At 38.7% G+C, this 19,599-nt stretch overlaps 1 protein-coding gene across 1 annotated transcript; it reads right to left on the bottom strand.

Moving 5' to 3' along the window:
- Positions 1 to 137: 137 nt before the first annotated feature.
- IMPA2 (inositol(myo)-1(or 4)-monophosphatase 2) lies at positions 138 to 19,597 on the bottom strand (the record flags this gene model as incomplete). Its single annotated transcript, XM_010583346.1, has 8 exons — positions 138 to 1,562; positions 2,426 to 2,577; positions 2,730 to 2,838; positions 6,349 to 6,457; positions 8,750 to 8,795; positions 10,178 to 10,282; positions 14,788 to 14,921; positions 19,535 to 19,597. Coding segments are annotated over 8 exons (834 nt in total), but the record flags the coding sequence as incomplete, so codon positions are not given.
- Positions 19,598 to 19,599: the final 2 nt, after the last annotated feature.

Below are 19,599 nucleotides of genomic sequence, written 5' to 3' on the forward strand. Positions count from 1 at the left end.
CTACACATGCAGTGTATAAAGAAAGATAAAAATTTTTAACCAACCTACTTTTTTGGCTCATTCCTTTAATTTGCACTCTTGCAAAAAAGACACATCTTTTAATTCAGTTTTTTAAGAAAAAAATAGAAGTGATTTCATCTCAACTACTTTTCTGGACACACTTGTATTTTCCCTGTGCTCATGATTTAAATAATAATCTAAATAGAAATTAACACCTTGGTGGAAGTAAAACCAATGCTAGATACAAAGATAGAGAACAAGGATAGAGAACAGCTGTGTATTTAGGAAATGTATGTAACTGATTTTACAGGTTTCTCTGATCAAAAAGTGCTATTACAACTTTGTGTGAGAAGGGCATGTGATTTACAACTTTTTGCAAGCATATCTTATGTGCATATTTTTAATAACTTGCCTGTAAGGGGCCAAATCCTGCTGTTCTGCTCAGAGTTTCTCTAAAGTCAACAGCTCCTTGACACTGTGCTCTATTCTGCTGGCCTCCTGCTGCGTGTCATAGATAATACTGTGAATAACTCAGTGGAGTTCAATATTCCTGGTTTTAACTATAATTACTCTATGGTAGAAGGTGTTTGCAGGTTTGAATATCTTAGAGAGGCCTGTAGGACAGTATGATTTATCCCCATGCAGAGGGATGAAGGGAAACAAGAACTAGCTGGACAGTTTGTAAAATCATTAAACATTTTCCATGATCAGCTCTGTTATTCATCATGTGGATAGCCCCCACCAAAAATCACGTAAGTAACCTATGCTCTTTACCTGAAAACAACTTCCAATATTAGCTTTCTTCTATGCATTCTCTAAACTGCTGTAAACATCCAGGATACCCATATATATATATATACACACACACGTATGTGTGTGTATACATGGATATACATGTATAGGTGTATATATAATACACACATACACACAGACATACATATATGTACATATACATATATATGGATATATCACTATTATGTAGTTAGGAAACAATAATGTCATTTTTATTGCATTCTTAAGTATCATAGAACAAGGGTATTATAGGCACACATCTTAACTACTTGTCCTGACTACAGTCCTAAAGCTCATTTACCTGAGATCTGCATCTGTAAAAATAGTTCCATTTTTAGCTGCATGTTACAAAAGACTAAATATCAGCCCCACAGATATGAAATTACAACCTAATTTTGAGACTACTTTACTACAAGTAAAATATGCTATTTTATAAAAAAGATACTGCTGAAAGAGATACATATTAAAAAGCAAACATGATTCTTAGAGGTTTAAAAATCTCCCTATGCCTTCCCACATTGTAATAAATTTATAAAAAATATTTGACACAGAAAATCTCCACAGAAAGCATCCTGCTGAAATCACGTACCCTTTAAGCCACCCATCTTGCAAAAGTTACGTAGTTCAGGAGGGCAGACTCCATATTGTAAGTATTTAATTTTCATCATCCCGTCTGTAGTAAATAGTTTGTATTTCCTGAGCTATGAACATAGCCATCTCTCTGGTGCCCGCAGCAATCACTCGGCAGGACATAAGGTCCAGAGGTCCCCCTGAGGACAAGAGGATTAATGAGAACTGTCTTACGTGATGTAAAAAGGCAATGTATTCTTAAATATAAACCATGCAGTAATTAGATAGGTTCAGAAACACTGAAACAACTTCATATGTAGCTCTTTTTGGGGTGGGAATGACAGTCCAATTCAGCAAATCCTATCTGGAAATCTCCGGCAAAAAACAATTTCAGAAAATTCTAGATACAGTGCCAAAGTATGCAACAGAAGCAGCGAAATGTCTAGATTCATTCAGCATCCAACAACAAATGCAATATTCCCTTCTTTTAGCAACAGGAAGGGATGGAACAGAAATTAGTTCAATCAGCGTACCCTTCTTGTTAATCCACCATATCTTTCCACAGTATCTGCATATTGGTCACCAGTAAACCATTACTGTGAGATGTGCACCATCTAAATGAATAAAATAATAATCCAGAGACTGTGCTGTCCTTTAGTCCCTCGGAGTAGTTCCTAGTCATGTATGGTCAGACATGTACCTGAGACTCCTCCTTTCTCAGGAGGCCGTCTCTGCCGAAATTGGTTTGGAGTCTGAGCATGTCTACCAATCTCCTGGGCTGGTTCTTTACTGTAAATCTGATGCTTTAAAGGAAGTACTTAAAGCCACGGAAATGCAGTTTGACTCAGAAGACCTTTGATGTGATGAAACCCCAGGCTGGAATTACATCAGCGTGTTATGAATAACCAGCCAGAGCCTAGCGGGGAGTACAGACGCTTCTACAGAATGTTGCCAGAAATGAGATAGAGCCACAGGAGAAGGACTGTACTGAGGTAACAGAAGCTGCCCCAAAATAGCCACTCAGTCCCCAGGTGGTCAATGAAAACAAGGATATTTTACTCACCTGAAGTGTCTATTACAGTGCCACCTGCCTCTCTAATAATGACAGTTGCCGCTGCCAAGTCCCAGCAGTGTAACCCAAACTGGTAATAGGCATCTGCAGCGCCGGATGCCAAATGGCACAGAGCCAGGGTCGAGCTCCCAATGACACGGACCCTAAACCCCACGAGAAGGGGACACGGTAATGTAAAGCAGAAAATGCCTTTGATTTCAACCTATGTGTCGAGATCACAAAACGTGCAACGTACTTTTTTTTTATAAATTATTTTTGGTCACAAATGTGAGACATATATTGTAAAATATCTTACCCGTGTGCTTGTGCCTTGAGCAATCTCTCGATGTTACCAAGGAACAATTTCAAAGTTGTAGGGTCACGTTTTGGACCAATTTCTGTTAAAATTAAGGCCTTCGAGATATCTGCAATGTAGGTAGTTGTTTCCATTAATTCAACAGCTTCCAGGTAGATTCTGGAAATTTGTTTTTAAATTAAACACTAATGGACTTTTCACAGAAAAACAATTTTCATGTCCCTTTTTTTACCTCAAACTCTTTCATGGGATAAGTGACAACTTTGTATAAAAATTCAAGCAAGACTAGATTTCTCATATCAAATGGTCTGCTTTAAACACACTTTTTTAAAAAAAGAACAGGAAGATTAAAACCACGAATGCCCTCTTACATTCCTTCTCTTTCCATACATTGTTGTATTTCATTGACTGGTCAGCTTTTGGCAAATTCACTAACATTAGCAGTCAACTAAAAATAATCCAGTGACCTAGCAACTATGAATGATGCTAATCTAATCATATTTGAAAACAGGATTTCTTGAATAGGGAACTTTAATGTAATTTGTTAACAAATGATAAACATTTGGGAATACAGTAAGAGGAAAGAAAAGTTTCTACCTAAACCACCAGTCATCCAGTAACAGCTCCCCTTCATTGTGACATTTCAAAGACTGAAGACACCTTATGACTGAATAAAACCCCTTCTTATCACAAACTACAGCAGTATCTTAATTAAGAATAATATACAAATGTTATTTTTGTACTGTGTTCAGCAAGGGCAACTCTGACCTACAGCAGATGAGGGTATCAGCCTTGTGTACAGTCAAAAGAAAGACTCACAGTGACTTACAGGGTGTTGACGTAGTCCTCACATGAGATCTGAATATTGCTAGTATTTAACAAGCATATGCCAACGTAGGTGGAGATGGTTGATCAAATGCCAAGTGTCCCTGCTTCTGCTGCGCCAGCTGAACTTTGAGGTGTTAGAGGCATGACAAAACTCAAAGCTTTAGCTGTTGATTACTTACTAAATAGGCTGTGCCCAAGTGCCAGGTGTCACCTTCTACCCTGGGTTAAGGCTAGGCATTCATTCAGCTAGGGAATGTCTACCTGGTTATTACAGCTAATGGCACAAGTTGAAAATTCTTAGCAGAATTAGCAAGGAGGTTTTCAAAAGTAAATTAGGCTGGAGTGAGACATCATTTAATTAACAGGCTACCAATGAATTTAGTATTGCAGAGGAACATTATGGATTCAAGCAATGTGGTAAATGGTTGGTGAGTAACAGGTATGTAATTAGATTAAAAGTTACAGGATATCACAAAGCGTAACTGTAGGAACATAGATTTAATAATTGCTTTTTAAATTACTGCATTAAAATATAGAAACACCAATCCAGGCACGCTGCAGGGTATTCATTGTTTAGCCACCACTGAAAACTCTGGATGGTGAAAGCAATCTGCCTTAGACCTTTTTGCATAACAGACCCAATTTATAATTACAGAACATTTAATGCATGCCTCATTGCTGAAATGCACCAAGCATTCACACCACACCAGTCATAGCTGGGTCATGACTAAGACAGTTGTTCTTTTGAGTGATTAAATATATTTCTAATGCATAAATGGATCTCTTCAATTTTCATCAAGGCTACAGGTAGAAATTGGATGAGGAGACTAAGGCAAGGAAGAGGGAGGTCTCTGCTTAGGAAAAGGAGCTGGCTGATCACAAGAATTGATGGGGTTTCAGGAATTCAAGGTACAGGAAAAAATTTACTGAGTACTCCTCACTCTGACAGAGGCCAGAAAAATAAGGAGGCTTGGTAGAAGACATTTAACAGTGACATGGATAGATTTATGAGGAAAAGACCAATTCTGTTGACCAATACACTTACAGTATTAGCACATAGAAGGCCCGACCTGAATCTAAGCATGATAAGAAATATCACTCAAGCAAGATCAAAGGGAAGATGGATCCTTCATTTATGTTTATCCTGACTGCTTGAACTCCCATGCCAGACCTCTGCAAAATTTGGCATTGACAAAGAACAGTATTTGCCTGGACTGTGATTTCAAATGATGAAATCTGAACAATTAATGTGTAGCGCAGATCGATGTTATACAACAGTCACACTTCCTGAAAACAAAAGGCATGAAGTAACATGACAGCCTAGGTCTCCAACACATTGTGTATCGGTGAAGGCTGCTTGAGTTCCAGTGGTAGGTACGGGGAAACACACTGTTCCAGGGTTGGTTTATTTTACTGAAGCCTTAGTCCTTACAGGAAAAGAACAACTGTGATTTTATACACATAAAACATCATTAGAAGCAAGACTAAAGAAGATCCATCTTCACTGGTGAAATTGCCCACCACCAAATGATGTCTCTCAAAACAAAGGAGAATTTCAAAGCATTTGGAAGGGCAGAAGGTCCACTTCCCTTGCTCTGTTCTAGACACCCACGTAGACTGGATGTCCAGAGAAAGGAGGACAAAAGTGGAATGTGCCAAAACTTCCTTGCTCAACTAGAAAACAGAACTCTCTGACTGCAAAAGTGAGCAAGGCCAGTTCAGGAGTGGCTTACCAGCCCAACTGTGTGCATCCCTAGTTCTTCCTAATAGTCTCTGACAGCGTGGGCTTTTGTGAAATATGGGATATTTGAGCACTGACAAAAATGTGATGTACAATCAAGGATTCAAAATCTTAGGGGTTATCAACTTCACAATTTGCTCCATCTCTCCCAATAGGGAGACCCTGGCTCACTATTAATTTAGGTGAATAGCCAAACTTGCCCAAATTTCAGGGAAGTTTTGACGCAGAGTCTGCTTGGGGCACTACAACAAATCTGTACATTAAATTGCTTGAATTTACTGTGTTTCAAGTTCGTAAATCTCTTTTTGGGGTGAAATTTTTACCATCTCCTGTGTACAGTGATGTATGTTTTTGGCACATGTCTGCTTCTGTCTTCAACTGAGTGTTATGTTCCCCTCTGCATTTTCATTGATTAAAAGAAAACTTCTCTAGACACATCTGATTATTGTTATCTATTATCATTAGGTAAACAGACAGATCTATGACTTGGTTTACCAATAAAAGAATTCCATTAAAGTGTTGACTAAGTGTTGCTATCTATTTGTATGTTGAAACATACCTCACACACAAAAGCAAGCTGTTAAAGAACCCCTGGTGAAGCATGCATCCTTTAGTTTACTGTTAGTATGTATGCCTACAGACATAATACACTTTATGACGTACAAGTTTATTGGAAAGTAAGTGAATAACGGCCGCCATTGTACTCTGAATTTGATTCACCATTCTCATTGCATCTTCCTCATAAAAAAGTTATGCCAGCTGGAATGAAACTGGTGAATCCACTCACTCTTCCTTATTTTAAACAATGGTTATGAAGCAAAATAATTTAGGATTATTTAAATAGTTCACATTCAGATGTATATTTTAAAAAGAAAATGAGGAAAGTTGTGATTTTTCAGAAAAAAAACAAACACAGAACAACAAAATTATCATGCAGGTGAAATACTGTCCATCAGGATAATGATGTTCATTATCCTAATGATGATTTGCAACAACTCTGAAACAAAATTAACATATTCCTTTTAGAGTTCTAACAAAATCTAGACCAACCTGTCTCTTTTGATACCTGAAGCCTTTTGTCATTACAAAATGCCCCTTGACCTCTTCTACCAGTGTATAATCGTTCTTCAGTGCAGTGGTAAATTACACCAAATTCAAGCTTTAAGATTTTGAAAAGGAAAGAAATGAATGCAACTCAAATTACTCATCATAAATATAAACAACTACTAATGGCAGAAAGATCAGCAATAATTTAACTGGTACACGTAATCAAAGATTGTATTGATGCTAATAAACTGGAATAATTTTACTATTACTTTGATACTGAGATATAGGTCATATAAAATTCAGTTTATAAAGGAGAAGTTAATGCAATCTGTTCGTGATCATGCTAAGTTGATTTCAAATTCAACTGTATGTTTTTATTGAAAGTATGCAAGTCCTCTAAGGCCAGATTCTGAATGCTTTACTTTCACTGGTGAGCAGTTACACCTAGAAGTAGTCCCATTGACTTCAGGTGGACCCTGAAGATTTGCAGCCCCAAATACATAGATATATGATCAGTGAGGCATCCAAACTCAGAAGTCATGGCACACTGTATTAACAGTGGGTGCTTTTATATGCACTTCACCTTTCACGATGCATGTAATTTGCCCGCCTTTTCAAGCAAAGTAGTACACTCCGGTCACTGGTTCAAACATTTCTCTGCAAAATCCTTTTGTTTACACATAAAAGTGAGAATCTCATGAAGTCACACGACCCAAAGAGAAGGAGTTTGAAGAGAAATACGAAATGTTGTGACCCTCAATGAAAGCTTGAGAATGAGCGACACTGGAATTTTTGTGGGAGTATCTGTTTACCAATGAGAAAAGGGTCAGAATTTGACCCTTGATTTAAACCCAAGGTATTTAATATTTCCATTACTTTAATAGGTTTCACCAAAAGATTTTAAAGCACTTTACAAACTTCAGTGGTCAGCTCCTAAAAATCACCCCTAGATAAGTACTATTAGCAATATTTTATTTAGGGGTGGACAGATGCACAAAAATTAAGCAACTTGCCCAAGGTCACAGAAGAAGTTGGTAACAAGGTCAAGAAAACATCTCAGATGTTCTAGACTCCAAATCTTTTCCTGCTGCCCTCCTCCGTTCAATGTGAATAATCATCAGTGTTCATCAGAGACAATTCAAAGGGAATAGACTGTCCTCACTCCCTACCCTGAGGTCCCATCTAAACCAAGGTTTCTTTTGAGGAACACACTATTAATAGACTCTTCCCTGAAGACATCTGCAGGAATTTCTTCAGTACTGTTCAAGACTTACATTCAGGCCAGTTCCCCTGTGTGTACTTTGGCTCCTTTTCAGCTTACTACTTTTTTCTGCTTTTCCCATTTGTTTACTGAGGGAGATTTAACATCATTCTTTATTTTTGTTTCAGCTTTGTTTAGTTAACATAACCCAAAATATGCAGCATCAAAATCACAATGGTGTTCTAAGAAACATAAATATTAGAGAAATCTGTCTGGTAGTAATATGTAATATTCAAAATGACCTTTGGGAATGAATAAACTTCAGAAAAGCATGGAAATGCTCCTCTGCAGTTTCCATGTTTGAAAAGTCTAACTAGAGAAGTACACAACATTATTCTGTTTAAATCAGTAAGAGCCACTAGTGCATCTGAAAACTATGTTGTTATTGCACAGAATTCTTGCTGGCTTTGCTTACAGCTATACATATATTTAAGATCGTGGAATAAGGCTGAAAGAGGCACATTCCTTGGCAATTTGAATAGCTATTTCTTCTGTATATATCAAACGGTAAACTGGCAACGTCTGGAGAAAAGCACTAGCATGAATGAGTATAGCTGGGAAATTCAAATGGGGACATATGAAGGCTAGGTACTTCCCCCCAGCCCGTAATCACGCTCTTATGTGGGAAATACAGTTATTTTACTACATTAGAAAAACCATAAAAGGAGATTAAATGAACTAGGCCCATTATTTTGCACTCTTCATAGAAATCAGTTCTGAATTGCCTCATAGTAGCAGTTAGCTTTCACAGATACTGCTAGCAGGAAAGAAGCAATAATAATAACATAAGAACACTAGGAGATAATGTTTAAATTATGAATAGGCAGCACTATATTTAACTCATTATGGTTTTGTCTTACAAAGCCTTGCTCACACCAGTACTCCCTTTCTCCCCCCCACATAAATCCTGTAATATTTGTAATAATTTGTAAGAATTGTCTTGTAATTGCCAGTTTGCGTAAGTAAGTTTTGCAGGACTACGATTTTAGACTAGTAGAGTATGATCAAATGCAATTAAAAAGCATGGAAAAACCTGAGTAGTGGCTGATTTTTTAAAAAATTTTATTTTATTTAAAGTTCCCACATGGTTTTGAGGCTTCTAACCAGCTCTCAGGTACCCATCTTAGAGAACATACTTCATACCTCTTTGTTAACAGCAAATCCAATGCTCACTGCCACTGTTGGAAATCTGTGAAAAATAAGAAATGAAGAATTATTGATGAAAAATCTCTCGACTTACTCCTTATGCAACTCCCTTAGGCAACAAAACCCCACATGGAGCTCTGTGATTTTACTTGTGTCAAAATGCTCTTGACGTTGTACTAGTTCTCCTTTGTCAGCTTCTTTAACTTTGTTGGTTCCTTTAAAAATGTAATTTAATATTGGAGAAGGCAAGGAATAAACACATGAAGTTATCAGGATTTTTATACTAAGCGTGTTGTATATTTTAGTGATCTTTTTGCTTTAGTGTAATTGAATTATCCAGTATAAAATCATTAGTGTTGTTATAACAAGTCATCACTTTTAAGAGCACATTTTGTTTAAGTTCAAGCATCTGAGACAGCAATTAAGTAGCATGGATATACCTTGCTGCTGACATCAACATAAGGAGAAACCAGTTCCCCTGCTCTCTCCTTTGTCAAAGTGATGATCATGGATTTAATTTGGTCCTTTTGACTAAAGTATAATTATTGCATTTTAAACAATGAAATAAATTCATCTCTTAAAAACACGTTTTAAAAAGGGCTGTAAAGTAAAGGTCCAGAAAATACTGCTAGAAAGAGAAAATTTCACTTAATTGCATGAAATACCAGCACATGACAACCCCCATCTGCCCTTGAGTTCTGTGTAATTGCATCAAAATTCAAGGAAATGCTTTCTTTTTTTTTTTTAAATGATAAATGCAGTTATATTAAGTCACTAACTACAAGGCAGAACATATTTAAGGTTTTTAAGTAGAAGTATTATGAACAGTCGTTAGTTTACAACCCCTAGCACTCAACCAATAAATTAAACTTTTGCATTTTTGCAGTAATGATCCCTGGATTTCTTTTTGCCTAGAGGTATTTTAGAAATTTAAAACCATTATCTATGTATAACTTAGTTTTCAGTTCTACTCTACATATATGCAATAGTTCTACTTCCCAGGAAAAATGAAGCGTTTGTATTTGAAAGGGAGAAAACACCACTACTAAAAGGAATGTGTAACAACCACATAAGGCGTTAGGCCAAGTGTCATCATAGCACAGCCTTGTTCCTCCAGTTCAGCTCAAGTCTCTGCACGTTATTGTGCAGTTATATATAAACGAGCTGTGAGTCAAGAGCTTTGGGTCATTAAGCAATCAGCAGAAACTTTAGCTTACCTTAGGTAACAGTACAGAGCTCTCTCCAGCACAAACACACACTCCCTCAGATACACTACACGAGGTACAAAAAGATAAAGGGATGACTCCTACTTACGAGTCAAGGGAATGAATCTACCACAGTAAAACACCTTTAAGTGCAAGGGAGGATTTGTGAGAAGCTACATTTTGCTTTTTTTATGTATTTCTCAGTTCACTGTCTACTTACCTGTGCACAAAGTTGCACGTTCCATCAACAGGGTCAATAATCCAGGTCGGACTGTCGGTGAGGACACACTTTGAACCAGCAGCAGTGGATTCTTCTGCAATAAACCTGCATTTGGTGTGGAGTAAAACAAGTGTCTCAGAAAACTGGCTTAGATATGTGATTTGGAAAAGTCAAACTCCATCTTCCAGTTTTTGAAGAGATACTTCATTTTTTTTATACATATAAAAAAATTGTATAAATATATATGTATCTATAAACACACATACTGCTTTTTTCATTTGGGAATGGGGAACTTTCATAGAAACTTTGAAGGAGAGTTCTCAAATTTATAGCATACTATTTTACATGGTAAAAAAGAACTCCATTTATGTTCACTCTCCCAATATACCATTAGGAAAGTCATGAAAATGAATGCAGAAATGGATCTGAACTGGCATCCCTGGAACTCTAGAAGAAGTTTTTTTTTTTAATGCAGAATGTAATTTTATGTGTTAGGCCTGTCTCTTGCAGTAAGTAACAGAAACTGCAAACTGTAGCTGCTTCCCTTTGCAGTCAAATTCAGTCAGCAGGAAATAATGCACTCTTAGAAAATCCAGTCTCACTCCCACTTGAATTTTTTACAGTAGTCTGGAAATTAAAAGGTTTAGAAAGCTGAACTTTCTTTTTCCCATGACCCAGAGAAAATCAACAAATTATTTTTTCTGCTTGTTGTTTGGATGCACAAGGCACACATTGAAATCTGAGCTCATCTTCTGTTCTGTTGTTCTGTCCTAATTTCTTTTAGTAGATATGCTCCCTCCCCCCCTTTTCCCTGGGAAATGAACATCCAGTTCTGGCACATTTCCTGCTGACCTTAATTATCCCTGCTCTCCCATAAACTGCTCAGGGTCTGTTTCTATAAGTGTTGTGCAGGTGCTACTCTCACAAATTTGAATAAAGTCTGGTATGTACAGAAAATGTAGAATCAGACTGCTTAATACTGAATCTGGCTTTTGGTTTCACATTCGAACAACTGGTAGTGGTATTCAGAGTTCCTGCAAATGCCTGAAGACGAAAAAGCTTCTCTTGAAGACACAGAGGGAAAAAAATTGGATAAAATAAAGAGAAAATGTCTTTTGCAGAAACAGTTGCTTCCCTAGGACTAGAGTAACAGCTATTTTCTTTTGTGCCCTCAACACACGCTGCATGATGCCACATAACGCTTGCAACCACGAGCTTAAAATGTTCTGCAGACAGCACAGGAGGAGATTTCCTGAATTTTCCAAACGCTGCTTTGCCTTTCTCTCAGTAGAAAGGGACTGTTTTGATGGCATTGTGGGCCCCCAGTTGGTATGAAGAGGGAAGTAGGAAGTGTTTGTTCCTATTTTCACCTCCATTAAAGATAACACCTGAAGGACGAAGTGTTAGTGTGCAACTGAGAAACAAGAAAGACTTGAACAAGTGTTTGGAATTCTCAGTCAAACGTAACACTTTGCAGACTCCTTGCTCTAAATATTCCATTATTTTGTCCTGTTGGTACTGTATCATTTGACTTTTGCTTTTACAAATCTTGTAATTAGCACCTAAACCCAATCATACGCTTCGGCTGTGCTGCTGGCTGCAGAGGAAGCTCATCTTCTTGCAGATGGAGCACCTCATGTCCCACCTCAGATTGTCCACCTTCCCCATGGATTATGCCCCTGCTTCAACCCTCTGCCAGCTCCCCCAGCCAGGGCCCGAGCTGTAGCCATTGTCTTGCCAGTCAAAGAAAGCTGAAATGGGAACTTCTTTAAAGACAAGAGCATTTCTGTGTAAGGTGTTTTGCCCTCAAGTATCGTAAGCATGTCCCTCACCTTTTCTTTACAGCAGGGGTGCGACGCCACAGCCCCCCCAGACAGAAATGCTAACATGAAGCCGGGGCACAGCAGTGCCATTGATAAAGTCTTGATGGCCAAGAACAACTTTTCCAAAATGGATGTAGGGCAAATTAGGTGCCCATTTTATGAAATTTGGGCCAACAGGTTAAAATAAGCCCCTTGCTGTTATGCGATACTGGGAACTGTGAGAGTCCCTCACAGGCAATATCAGATGTGTTGCTCTATGGCTCCCTGTGCTGTAAAAACATGCAAACTAAGCAAAACATTCGGCCTGAAGTACTGGAGACCAAATTTTAGGAACAGCTTGAGAAGTGGGAAGGGTAGCCGTGTCATTACAGTAGTTAATTTAGTATGCCAGCCTGCCAGCTCTGTTGACCTCTCTTCAAATCTGGATTAAAGTTCTCTCCCATGGAAAACGAGTCCAGTAATTTCAGCCAAGCCTGAGCGTACATCTGTTCGTACCATGGTGCTGCTCTGAAATTCATTGCTGGAACAGCAAGGAAACCATAGCATAGCGTAAACTGCAGCAGGAGCAGCGACTGCCAGTCGGGCGCAGGAGGTTCAAACCAGCACTGCCCCTCACCCATCCCCTCCGGGTGTCCGAGGGCAGAAAGCTGGGAAGCTGGAGTCGGATGTCACCCTCTGTAATGGCTGTGTCCTGGTTTTAAGGTCTACAGGATTAAGGCCACAATTAACACCAAAGATGACAACTTGTGTAACAATAACACAGACAAATGGTACGATAGCCTTTTTCAACCAGCAACCCCTGATATTCTGGCTGTGCCTATCCACAACTCAAAGATCTATCACAAAAAACATCCTTTTGAAAAGACTCACTTCGAGCATGTCAGAGTGCCAAAGAGTGGGCAAAGATGAAAACTTGGATGAGCACAAATGAGGATGATACATAGCACTTTGCCAAGCAGAGAGAAGAAGAAAGAAACGGGCCAAATTACATTTTTAATAGGTTTTCCTAATATTTCTCTTTACTCCTGAGTACATTTCCAATATCTGAAGACTCATCACTGCCACAGTTGCAAATAGCACAGATTCTAATGAGATCCCTTTTAATTTTTTAACTCCTAAGGTACATTTTTTGATTCAGAGAACATAAGAATCAAGATGATTTAAGAGAAAAAGAAATAACAAATCTTCAGTGATGCTTTGAACAACCAGGTTAGGGGAAAGACTAAACACAATTTAAGTGATCTTTTAATGTTTTCATTGCACTGTAATTTAAACCTTGATTGCTACTGCAAACTCCTCATTGCAAGTGTTTTAAATCTAGTCTAGATAAATCTAGTTTTAATCTATTGTTTAATCTAAATGCATTCACTGTCTGAATAAGCTTCAATCAAAACCAATAACCAGTATCAGCAAAAAATAATGGTCTTGAAGAAACAGCAATTCCTTCAGTTGCTTATAAAGTCAGAAGTTAACTTTACAGAGTTAATAAAGTCAGGGATTTTTGCACTCCTAGGTCTATGTTGACCTTACAACTTTTGTTCCCATTCTGAGTAACTCGAGTGCTTCTGATGATTCTCATTTTATGTGAAATGCGTATGTTTTATGTTCTCTGCCAGACTGTTCAAGGAAAAAAAAAACAAAAAACCACCGTAAGAGTGGAGATGAGAAAAGAGCACAGCCAGCAATAGTAGAAGGAATATTACACAAATAATAGGCTTGTAAAGCCTGGCACTCTCTTGAGAATCACGGCCAAGAACCACACATTATGCTGTACAGTACTGCTTCAATATGTGATCACATACAACACGTATTTAGAAAGCCATATTTAGTATATAATGTTCTTTCTGCTCCTTCTTACGGCGTTTTTTTTCCAGCAGCATTGCTGACAATCAGATTAGTAGCTGAGCCTCCAGATTTTCATCTTTGTTGATTTCTGCACAGCACTAGAGTGCAAGGCTCATCCCCATCAGAGATGCACACAGTTAGGAGGAAGTCATACAGTATTTAAGGGATACACAGGCTCTGCAGCAAGATGAATTTTATCCGTGTAGACTGAAGTTAAACGTGGAAATCGATTGCAGAGTCTCTGCATTGAACAAAACTGGCCAACTAATACCAAACTTCTCTCTAATCTGTTCATGTGCTAGGAGTTGTTATTTTCAAATTGACCATAATAATTCAAGAGGAGTCAACAATCTGATCTATTTTTAAAACCTTGGGTTGTCATCCCATATAGTAAAAGTTATAACCTGTTTATGTATATGCATCAAATGATGATGATGATAAACAACCCTGCTTCTCACTGATTTTAGGATTCTATACAACACAAGGTAAATGTGACTAAATGAGATACTTGTCCTGATCTGGCAAACGCTTATGTATGATGGCAAAAGAAAGTGAAGGGAAGGTCTGCAGGATGGGACCTTTGCTATCATTAATTTCAGCTATATTTTATAGATATCCTTAGCATAATTCTTATAAAATAGAGAACAGATCAGTATTCTGAAAATCATGGAGATCCATACAAAACCTTTATACATGATGTCCCTACAGGGGAAACATTATTAAATACATATATTAAGAAACATAACTATTAGAAAATATAAAGTACTAAGTAGAGGGAAGTGGTAGCTTTTAAAAAAAGAAGTCCTCTGAAAGTGTCCAAAAGCAATAGGTTAATAGGTAAGAGAGATATGTATACTTTTAAGATTCCCTTTAAATGCCAGTCAGATATACAGCTCTTAAAGGAAAACAGGTCATTGATAGTTTCTTTCTATAGGCACTCACCTGTGGGAGGGAAACTTCTCTTTCAGAACAGAAATAATTAAATTTTCCACAAAATGATCAGTTTCTGTCACAAGATCTGCTGCAGATGTCTTTGTGGACACTTGTTTTTCCTCTGTTAGAGCTTTCCTAATAACCTGAAACAGAAGTTCACAAATCAGATTTGTTGGCCATTTATCCTGTGCACACTAAAATAATACGTTTACTGAAAAACAACTGTAGGCCTAATTCTGCCAGAGCCTGTTCTAATTCTTCTGACTAAAAATCTTTCTGAGCTAATGAGTAGCCTTTGGGAACATGGCATTTTGAATCAATCTGCAAGGAACTCTCTTGACAGTTCAGAAAAGGATTGATGAATGGGATGCAACTAATGGAATAAAAGGATGATGGCAGTCATCACAGTTTAGGAAATTACAAAAGATACACGTAAGATAAGAAAGAGCCTCAAGGCTTAGGAATTTTTCATGCAAACACCTTTTTCTTTTTTCTTAATTTACAGGGCCAATACCCCACTGCTCTTTCACTTTAAAAAGGCAAACCCCATTGGTTTATTTTTTTGCCAACAACGACATACAAATTTTATTTTTTCTTGTGTATATGGGTTTTTGGAACTTCAAGTGCTGACCACCCACTAGTTCCCAAAGAATTGCTATATATTTAATAAAAAACAAAAATGTAGACTTTTCCCTAGATATGAAACCAGTGATCTAACCCTGGATTCTCTTCTGGAAAAGCCTTTATCTCATTTTCAAAGGTTTTACTGTTATAAACTCAGAACTAAACCACATCAAGTGCAAATGCACATATGGGAAAACAGTTGATAAAAGCTTTTTCCCCAATTTTCCCATTTTCTTTCTGTTTTTTTCCCACTCCTTCATTAAAAAGAAAAATAAGGGGGCAAAATGCAAAAGGAGCAGACTTATTTTTTGACCAGTGAAAACAATAAACTATTTGATATTAGGAAAACCAAAACAAAGCAAAAATTAAGCACCACTTATAGAACTGTATTTACTAAAACCAGCACCAACAAGACCAATATTCCAAGTCCCTTCTAAAACTTGTATATTTCAATTGTTTAACTAAATTTCTATTGATCAAAGTATTTTAAAACTATTGAGAAATGTGTGATGACCAAAGAAAACAGTTCTGCTGTATTACACATGGGAAAGGGAACCAGCAACTCCCAAATTTCAGTCTCAGCTCTTGGTTTTCGTAGTACAAAATACCACGTTTAAAGGGTGTGCTGATTGTTCTGACAAGTAGTGGATATTGCTGACTGTTGCCTTGGTACGGAAGGTATCTGGACTTATGTTCCTGTTCTGTGAGCTGTAAAACATTAGATCATGGAGATTTTACAGCAAATTCTAAGTAGCTGATTTTTGGGAGCGTGGTTATTTAGAGCAGAGTCACTTAACACTTTTAGCCCATGCTGCCCCTCCTCTACTAAAGGAATTGGCTAGATCTTATCCTAATACCCTGCTTGGGAGCATTTGGGGGGTTATGCAAAGTGAGGGGCATTTACGCCAGTACACGTGTGAAGTCAACAGCACAGAGCAAGACCCAGGTTGTCCCCGCTCCCTTCTTCATCTGCCATGGAGCAGGGGAAATGGAGCTGCCAGGGCTCAGCACAGTCACGGCCCTGGACTCTTCCTTTCCCAACGCCTTTGTGAAATTAAGTCATACAAAGGAAAACGGAGAGGACAGAGGGCCAAGATGCCTTCTCCCCCATCACCTGCCAGGACACCCACCAACGGTGAGTTGCTCATGTTAGATATTCCATTTTGCCATACTGCTTGCATTCACCACACGTTTCTCAGAGCTCCAAGATGGATTACTTGTTTGCAATATTTTTCTGAAATATTTGCTCACTGATAAAATCAAACATCTAGGTAAAAAGCATAACTACCCACAAATAATTTAGGGAACACCAATCTGGTTTGCTAAAAAATCTGTCCATGTTTAATAGAAAATAGCCTAACAATATCCCCTGGGAGCAAACATAGGGAAAAAAATCTTGGCTTTTTAAAATATCAGTGGAAATTTTGCCCCTTTTTTAGTGGGATTCTGCTAGGTCTCTTATGACTCATAAAATTATTTTCGGGGGGGGGATGGGGGAGGAGAAAAAAAAACAGTAAAAAAGTAGTTTGTGTGGACTTCAACACGTTAGCGTCTAGCCTCAGTATTTTAGTCTTGTTTTCACCTAGAAGCACATCTACTCATTTTGGTGAAGTTTCTCCAACGGTAATTGCAGAGAACTGTGCAAATATTACTCGGTGCTCTCAACAGCATCAAAGATGTAGAGACTAGTTGTGCCTGCTTTTCTTAGTGAAAAGTCATATTAAGCCAACAGGCGTGCTCTCATGAACACAGCAAGCAAATTTACTCACAGAAAAAGCAGAAAAAAGGTTTGAAAAAGTGCAGTTATATGTGGCCTTACAGAGCAAATGAGACATAATTTTAATGCAGGTCAATTACAGAAATTACAAACCCATGGCCATTCTCATGAAATAGCCATATATATTAAACGAGAGCCTGTGATATTTCGTAAAAGTAATGGAACTAAGTAACAGGATGGGCAAGAGACGCAATGATTTTAACCTGGGAATAGAAGTTACTGCAGCAACACCACTTTTGACACATATTCAAGCAAAAATTTCTTTATCAGACTTTTAAGTTAGAAACTATGCCACAGCATAGATGCCTTTGTTGGAAAGAAGTTATATTTTACTTATACTCATGAAACATGATGCAATATAAACCAGTTGTGTAAGCCACAGGGGAGACCAGGAAACTGTATTACTGGTTAACTTTTCCTAGAAATCCAAAATCTTGACTTGCATGCCTTTCTTCAGGTTGTCCTCTGTGCCAAGACTCTTGTAGACACTTTCTAACAATTCCAAGCCTTCCTAACCTGCTGTGGTCCTGAGAAATTAAGGGCCTTAAATGAAAGGCTGCAGTGGCAAAATTTCATGCAGGGATGGAAACAGGACTTGGATCTGGGGAGACAGAGAGTGCAAGCAGATTTCTGGGGATGGAGGCGAAGGTGGAGGGGTCTGAGGGACGGGAAGAGAGGCAGAAGAAAAAGATGAACTTGACCAGTAGAATTGACTATTTTTAGTGACCAAAATAAAACTAAATTTTATCAGTCAATTTTCAACAAAAATTGAGTCCTATCAAACCTATGTTAGATTGCATTTTGTGTCCTTATCTCTAGCTCCTTTAGGGAATAGCTGGAAGTGGATTGACACTTAAATAAAAGATACAGCCCTACTTGCACCTTTTCTTCCACAAGGATCTCTGATGTTTTTTGTAACTAAAAACATTCCTTAACATTACAAAGTTAATAAAAACCCTACCCAGTTCCAAAGGCTTACTTAAACAACATCCTTGACTGCTTTAAATTTGGCCTGCCAAGGAATCGGCCATTTCCTGCCAGTTGCAAGGTAGGGATGGCAAACTGTGAAAAAAGATGCAAGGATTAATCTTCTGGAATGTTTATTTCTTACAGGAAAAGGTGCTCAGCTGTGACTTTCTGAGCAATTAAAATGGCCGGAGATGGTTATGGTTGTCTTCACAAATTGATATTTTGAGAAGTAAGGTGTGGAGGCTTGAGCAAGTCATGAGAGTCTCTCTTGTGAAATGGCTGGCAGAATGAGTATGCTGGAAAAACTCCTGCTTGGAGAGTCTGTGAGAGCATGACCTGTCATCCCGATTTGGATTATCCATTTATTCCCTGTATTACTAAAACAAGTCTCCCCTCCTCTGGCATTCTGTTCATCTTTGTTTGTGTCTTCTGCTAGGGAGAAAATAGTTTTAATAACACATAAAGGAAAAGTTACAGGTCCTGGACTCAAGATAGAAAAGGGGGCTCCTTGAATCATAGTGTACAGGTACAAAGCGCGTTTCAGAATAGAGCAGAACGGAAGCATAAGAGAAAGACATGTTGCTGAGGTTTGTGCTTTACCCAATTTCTCATCTGAACAATCTGCTGATCCCACTTCTTGGCTCTGTTAGAGTCGGTGGAAGTTTTGCTGCTGCAGACAGTGGGGCCAGGATGTCTCCCAAGATGACTAACCTTCTACTGTGTCGAAACATGGGTCTTAAATAAGCTACCGTAGATCTGTGCAGAGCCACTGCTGATTTATATCCCTAGCAAGTGAACTTCAGTCACTCTGAAGACAGTGGTATATATAGCAAGAAGACAAAACCTCCCTGACATGACTATTTTTCTCTGCACAAGCTGCTCAGAAACAAATGCTGGTACTGTAACGTGTAAATACACAATATTCTGGATAAATGCACCACGGCATAAGCCTCAGTTGTACATAAATTCAACCTTAGCAACACAGCATGCTCCAAAACATTACAGCGCCAGAATAAATGCTCCCTGTACATTTGAAAAAGTTACTAAAGCACCTTCACGCTGACAAATCTTTCCGCCTTTATTTATATTTTTTTAAACAAATAAAAATACTCCCAGTCACAAAATAAATCTGCTTTCACCTGAAGCGCCTCCTGGTCCCTACGCTGGTTGCGGCCCCGGGGGGGGGAGCGGCCCCCGCCGCCGGCATCCCTCCCGCTGCAGAGGGAAGCGGCCCCCCGGCCCGGCTGAGCGGGTGCCGAGCCTGCCGCCTTCCTCCTCCTCCTCCTCCTCCTCCTCCTCCTCCTCCTCCCCCCAGCCCTCCGCACCAGCCAAGCGCCCACACGGCCCTTCCCCCAACCCCCCCCCCCCCGCCGCCGGGGCTCTCACCTGCCCGGCGCGGAGGGCCAGCTGCACCGCCACCTCCGCGCACTCCTTCCAAGGGTCCCCGCCGC

This window comes from Haliaeetus leucocephalus, unplaced genomic scaffold (assembly GCF_000737465.1).
Source record: "Haliaeetus leucocephalus isolate CR32 unplaced genomic scaffold, Haliaeetus_leucocephalus-4.0 Scaffold889, whole genome shotgun sequence".
Classification (NCBI taxonomy): Eukaryota; Metazoa; Chordata; class Aves; order Accipitriformes; family Accipitridae; genus Haliaeetus; species Haliaeetus leucocephalus.